This window comes from Micromesistius poutassou (assembly GCF_964030765.1).
Source record: "Micromesistius poutassou genome assembly, chromosome: 4".
Lineage (NCBI taxonomy): Eukaryota > Metazoa > Chordata > Actinopteri > Gadiformes > Gadidae > Micromesistius > Micromesistius poutassou.
In genome coordinates, this window is record NC_140274.1 from 4802250 (window position 1) to 4809749 (window position 7500).

General features: G+C 40.9%; 1 protein-coding gene across 1 annotated transcript in view; it reads right to left on the bottom strand.

The window, feature by feature from the left end:
* The window catches only part of LOC311341731 (neprilysin-like), a 38161-nt gene that overhangs the window by 23250 nt on the left and 7411 nt on the right, over positions 1-7500 (bottom strand). The window contains exons 3-4 of the mRNA XM_084466531.1: positions 5139-5174; positions 4035-4196 (exon numbers count right to left, since the gene is read on the bottom strand). Coding sequence (XP_084322657.1) covers positions 4035-4196; positions 5139-5174 — 198 coding nt within the window. The remainder of the gene's footprint in view (positions 1-4034; positions 4197-5138; positions 5175-7500) is intronic.

Genomic DNA, 7500 nt, shown 5'->3' on the forward strand with positions numbered 1-7500 from the left:
CCAGAACTCCAAGAAACCAGGAAAAAACGTCCATCTTGAACCGGGCAGATAACACACAGCCCTCCCTCATCTCGGTCCACTTCTCCCTGTTATTTAGAACCTTATTCTGATCCATGGGGGCTCAACTACAACAGCAAATTAGAAAAATAGTGTGTTTGATTGTTTGGGCAACTTGTGTAGACATATCAACATGTTCCCCAGAACATCTTTCCAAGGCGATTGATTCCTTACATGTTTCTTTTTGTTTCATTTCGTTAACACTTTATAAAGGTGCATATATGACCCATTAATTACCTTTGAATGAAAGTGAATGCAGTAATAGGTATTATTATATGGCATTAATATGAGGGCTAGGACTAAGGTTTGGGTAAGGGTTAGTGGGTTAGGGTTAACCCTGTAAATAAGTGAATGTTTATTACTATTATTATTTTATTTATTAGCTTTATTGACAGACTTGAGGTCCAAATGTACACACACAGTATACAAACATAAAATAAATTACACATAGCACACATGTGTGCTCAATGGTTAAAATACATACAGATGTTGGTTCCAACATTTCCAAAGGCTGGAGGAATATCCTGTCTCACTTAGGTTAGGGTCCGTCAAACACCTTATAATGCCATTCCTAGACTCAGTAAGCCTGCACATAAATTTAAACATAACATTTCTAAGCAAAGCTTGGAAAGTGGGAACATTACAGTTCACAAACATCTTGCTCGCATTTTCCCACCTTGGGTACTTCAATAGGATTCTAAGAGCAGAGTCATTATATACCACCTTTATCTTGTTCATCTTCCCTTTACTATGGCTACACCATAGATGTGCTGGGTAAAGTGGAGGGCAGTGGGCCCTAAAAAGAGTGATTTGGACATCATCAGTGCACATATGAAATTTGCTTGCCAGCATATTTGCCTGTACAATTTATAGCGCTGGCGCTGAATATCATCATCATCATCATTTAAGTCATCCCTGATAATATGCCCTAAGAAATTTACTTTAGTAACAGCATCTAGTTCTTCGGGAAACTTTAGCTTCTGGTCCTCCTTAGTTCTTGCTATCATGATGACACTGTTTTTGGGATTAAATTTGATGTCAAACTGCATACCATACTTTGTGCAAACTCTGTGCAAACTCAGATTACTCTGTAATCACACTATAAGGTGACATAATGATTAAGTCATCTACATACATTAAATGATTAATGAGCTGATTCCCCACCATACACCCAGTCTTACAGTCTTACTTACTCCTCTAGCTCTCTAGACAGACCATCCATATACAAGTTAAAAAGGATAGGTGACAATATTCCACCTTGCCTGACCCCAGTGATTACAGGGAATGGGGTTGATATTGTTTTACCCCATCTAACTCGCAGGGTTTGGTGTGAATACCAATAGTGCAGAATTCTTATTAAATAAGGAGGCACCCCTCACTCTTGCAATTTGGTAAACAGTTTGCCATGATTAATCCGGTCAAAGGCTATGGACGCATCTAAAAAACACATAATCATTTTTTAGAGACTCTTCTCTTTTTAAGGCATAAATACACAGTGCCATGTTTACTTTTTAAATTGGTTGTAAGTTGTTATTGTATATTCTTGAAGCCTATCAAGCCAGATCCGCTCTAATACTTTGGATAGTATGCTAGCCAAAGCAATTGGTCTGTAGTTATCTATACTTGATGCTTTGCAGGTTTTATCTTTGATGACTAGCAGTGGAGTCAGGAAATATGCCGTGAGACATCAATCCAGTGAAACACATAGCGAGTAACACTATTATTAACTAATGTTTACATAAATACCGTAGTTAACATGAACAGCATAAACTTAGTGAACATAGAGAGAGAGACACCATTAGCGAATAATTACTAGACCAATAGTTAACGGTTGATTCACTGTTAAATAATCATTACTTAATACTTACTGCATTAACTAAAGGTAATAATGGTTAATAAATGTGTCTGTACTGTCAAGTTACACCTTATTCTTTAATCTTACGAGATAGATATCTCGTTCTCTCTATGTGAGGAGGGAGTCTCCCAGTCTCCACTGTGTAATAACAACGCTAACGAGATGTCTCTGTCCTGGGTAAAGGTGCTGCAGGTAAGCTTTAGGAGCTATCATTTGAGGGTAATTGGTTGGAAAAGGCCTGGCGATCCGTCAGCCATTAGTGAAGGAGAAGAGCTGTGAGAATGTGTTTCCAGCAGACTGCATCTGCCTCCGTATGAGCAAATTAAAATTGAGGAACACCGCCAATTCAAGTCTGACCTATCAGGGCATCTTTTGGCCCCCCTGATTGTTGTTGGATACTTAATCTTGCCTGGGGTGTCTTTTCTGCTCTCTCTCTCTCTCACTCGCTCTCATTACCGCACTCAAATCTCATCTACAGCAACTTTAAGGGCAAGCCAACAACCAGAGACACAACCAAAAATGCACACACACTCACAGTCTGAACGTCTTCTTAATACTATTTAGTGGGACCCACGTGCACACCCCAACACACACACACACACACACACACACACACACACACACACACACACGCATGCAGCCACTGGTGACGCCCAGCTCTGTTGACAAACTCAAGCTTGCATGCTGGCCAGCTCCGTTGCCAAATGCCCATGACATCTGTTACATCTCTACAGCCTGAATGCCTGGAGATCAGTTAGCAACGTCTCAGGAGCACTTTACCAGCGGAGTCCGCTTCAGACCACCTCCCCAAACACGTCGAGGTTAAGCAAAACTTAACAATGAATGCCCCTTCTTTCTTTTCTTGTCTCAGTGTATTTAAGTCTAAACAGACTCCTTTGGGAACTTTTTAATGTTTTCCTTTAATTACAATCCTGATCTATGCCATACATAGATTCACCGTGATCCAGTGTGTAGAAAGTATGGTTAAGATTCCTTTGCCAACTCACCAGTCCAATTAAAACTGTTCACTTGTGTTTCATCATTTTCTGTTCTGGAACATTCCGAACAGTATCTCCAGGTATGTGGACATTAATTCTAACAGCAAGCTCAAGTGACTCCAGCAACTGTTGACTTTGTTTAAGACCCAGCAGTAAATACACTTTCCAGGAAGCAACTTGGCCTGGGGTGTGTTGGATGGAGAGATACTACATGAAGTATGGTATATTGCCCATAGACCCATTAGGCCAGATGTGATTTTTTAACATTCCACTGAATGAGAGGAATGGAAAGTTCAGTTTTTACTTTCCTGAAATCTAAGTTATGTGCACTTAGAATAACACACTGATGTCACCAGTGCGCTTAGGTTTCTTGGTTCCAGTTGTGTTTGAGTGTGTCTGTGTGCGTGTTTGTGTGTGTGTGTGTGTGTGTGTGTGTGTGTGTGTGTGTGTGTGTGTGTGTGTGTGTGTGTGTGGGTGTGTGCCTGCATGTTTCTCTGTCTATGTTACTGCAAATCTACGTGTGTGTGTGTGTGTGTGTGTGTGTGTGTGTGTGTATCAATGTGTGTGTTTGTATCGGGGTGTTTTTGTGTGTTTGTATGTGTGTGTGTGTGTGTGTGTGTGTGTGTGTGTGTGTGTGTATATATGTATCTATGTGTGTGTGTGTGTGTGTGTGTGTGTGTGTGTGTGTGTGTGTGTGTGTGTGTGTGTGTGTGAGTGTGTGTTTATTTGTGTTTGCGTTTGAATTTGTGTATCTCTGTGTGTGGTTTGCTTGTGTATCTGTATGTGTGTATGTGTGTGTGTGTGTGTGTGTGTGTTTGTGTGTGTGTGTGTGTGTGTGTGTGTGTGTGTGTATCTGCAAGTGTATTTATGTGTGCATGTGTTTGTATGTGTGTGTGTGTGTGTGTGTGTGTGTTCACTGTATGTGTATGTGTATGTGTGTGCATGTTTCTGTGTGTCTGTGTGTATCTGCATGTGTATCTGTGTGTTTGTATGTGTGTGTGTGTTCAGTGTATCTGTGTGTGTATGTCAGTGTGTGTGTGTGTGTGTGTGTGTGTGTGCGTGTGTTTGTATGCGTGTGTATATATCGACGTAGCGTTGGCCTCCCCGGTGTGCAGGCCCCTGACCTTTGAGGACCACCTCCAGGTCATCTCGTAGGATGTCGAAGGTGCTGTATCTGGAGCTTGTCTCGGGGATGATGTTTTTCTTTAGCCAGCCTCCGCAGGAATACTGATAGAAGTCCTCACACGGGTCCACGCCGGCATCCATGTTCTCGATCAGGCGGGAGGCTGGGTGGAAGGAAAGACAATCCATCAACCTTTCCGGATCAACTACAATGGGCTATCGGGGGCGGGGCTGAATATGAGGAAGGATCTGTGTATTGATCACGCCCAATCGATGATGAAGGATCCCCAAACAAGCGGTCAATAGGACCCCGGGTTGGGGCATCGCCGATGACGTCGCCCCAAACTTGGGGTTCAGGGCAGTCGAAAAATCAACCAATGAAAAACCTTTCTCTGTTTTAACTGAAAATCACCTAAAAAGCAAAAAGCAAAAATAAACATCCTTTGCTGTCTTTTAGGGTATAATAGCAATGTGATATATTGTATCTTAAGGGGAGCAAACAAATCATTATGACTTGTAATTAGTCGACCGGCATGCATAATTCTGGGCATAGTGTCAAGTTGAATAGTCTGCAATCAATCACAGCCTAGGACATTAAAGTCCTTCCAGTCAGATGGGAGTGATAGGAGCGTGTTCGCTGTGATCTGTGTGTACTGGGGAAAGACTGAGGGTTTGGAAGACAGGCTGCTTGTTCTCACAGATATCTGTGCCATGTTGTAGAGATGCGATCTCTAAGCGGCTAATCGTCTAATCGGCCAGCAGAGGAATAAAGATGGATAAAAAATGAAACATTAAAGAATTAGGCTCGCTAATTATAGAAACTGAGAGCAGATTAGACCATGGGAGAGGAAAACCATTGTTTATGAGACTGACGTGCTTTTATATGACTGTTGGTGTATATGATGGTGTATATGAGTTGTTGTATGCTGTACATCTAGTCTGATTTAGTTATTCTAAAATTGCAAAAATATGCCCAGTGGCATATTGTAGGAAAAATATCATAAATAGACACCCCCCCCCACACACACACACACACACACACACACACACACACACACACACACACACACACACACAAAACTCACACACACATGCAAGGTCCTTACCTGACTGTGTGCAGTCGGCAGTTGTGCAGATTTTATCTAGGACACATTTTTAAAAACATCATTATTCCGTGGAAGCATTTATGCAGTCATTTGTTGAAGAACCTCCAACTGCATCTCATCTTTTTTTTTGCTTCCCTTCTCATCCATTTCAGAGTCTCTTAAACCATGGTGTGTTTAAAGCATTTGTGGTATGTCTTTCTGTCATGAATATTACAACTGCCACTCAAAACCTGCCCATGCTGGAGACAACCTAAAGGCAGGGACTAACAAACACGCAGAACAGAAGACGTCCTCTTCCTCCCAGGACGGGCTCCAGCCTCCTCACAGGAGGGTTTCTACATTCATCAGGTAGCACATGATTAGGAACGGGATAATGATATGGGGTCAGAACAGTCTCATTAATAATGAATGCACAGAGAAGGATTCACAAATGTATTTTGTGATTTATATATAAATTACTCTCTTCTCACAAATACATTTCAATACACTCAAATGGATATCGGCATGTATAAATGTAAAATAAATCCATAAACAAAAATAAGTTTCACAAACACATTTCTGATCCACACACAAATGTGTCTTGTTTAAAATAAATGTAATATAAATCCATAAATATATAAATTAAAAATATATTTGCAATTTTCATCAAAAATGTATTTGGATGTTGAACATTTATATACAAACTGTTAAACTTGAATTTACAAGACGCTTTTCATTTGTGAACTTGTTTGCATTTGTGTGTGAACTGGTCTGTATTTATATGTGGATTTTTGAGACTCCCCTGACACTTTTTTCACCAAGGAACTCTCTGTAGCCAATCAGATGCCTCCTTAGTTTTCAGCCAATCACATGACTGCAATCCCACGAGGGGTACCTCAGCATAGACCTCTGAAGAAGTTGTCGGGAACTGAAGAAGTTTTTGAATGATCGTCCATAACAAACTCTGTAGGTGGCGAAGAAGTAAAAGCTGTGTCACGTTTTAAACTACAACCTTTTTCCATCTGGTTTCCACTGGGGTTTTGGATTGTCGGGCCATTAAAGTAGTAAACTATTATTAATGTTAACCGGGAGCTAGTTACAATCTGCGCAGACTTCATACGTCATACTTGTTAGGGAGGAGGGAGTGCTCGCAACCAGTCACAACCTAACGTGATGGTCATTTCACACGTGATTTCAGTGGTGTATAAAACTTATTCACTGGCGAGGTTCAGCCTCCTTTCTCCACGACTTGACTTTTTGGTTTGACCGTGATAAGAGTTTGTTGGCTGTTATTGAGATTTAGATCGATTTGATCGATTTCACACATGAACGAGCAGCGTTGGCACCACCTCCGTAGGCGGGCTCTAGTGCCACTGAACTCCATTTCGGTGAAGACAAACTGGGAGAGTCGTGACGTCCTAAGTCTGCGCAGATCCGCGTTAGCATAATACTTCTTCATAATAGTTTACTACTTTAACGGCCCGACAATCCAAAACCCAAGTGGAAACCAGATGGAAAAAGGTTGTAGTTGAAAACGTGACGCAGCTTTTGCTTCTTCGCCACCTACAGAGTTTGTTATGGACGATCATTTGGCCGAGAGACACGGGAGCCATGTGCTGAAAACGAGGCAGGCATCTGATTGGCTACAGAAAGTTCCTTGTTGAAAAAAAAGCATTTGTGAATCCAGCCGTGTCAGGGGAGTCTCAAAAATCCACATATAAATACAGACCAGTTCACACACAAATGCAAACAAGTTCACAAATGAAAAGCGTCTTGTAAATTCAAGTTTAACAGTTTGTATATAAATGTAACAACATCCAAATACATTTTTGATGAAAATTGCAAATATATTTTTAATTTATATATTTATGGATTTATATTACATTTATTTTAAACAAGACACATTTGTGTGTGGATCAGAAATGTGTTTGTGAAACTTATTTTTGTTTATGGATTTATTTTACATTTATACATGCCGATATCCATTTGTGTGTGCATAGGCGTCAGTTACGCTGGGGACACTGGGGACGAGTCCCCACCAGTTTTCGTCAAGATTCATTTTGTAAACACCACTTAAAAAGACAAAAAACTTGAGTTTAATTATTATGGATTATTACACGGCTCTTCTCAATGCTGTGGTATGCGCTGTTCACTTGCATGGTCCTTCCCGACTTCCAGCGGTGAATTATTTTTCGATAATTGACCGTTGCATATAATGACCTCTGTCAAGGAAAGTGGCTCTGATTCACGTCTCTCATATCACTCCGCAAGTAGTCTGGTAACTTATCAACCCCAGCGTATTTGGTTGATAAGCAACGTCAACGTCTTTGGCGGACAATTTCTCTGCTGATCAACACTACGAATGGTAATAACAAATGAATTG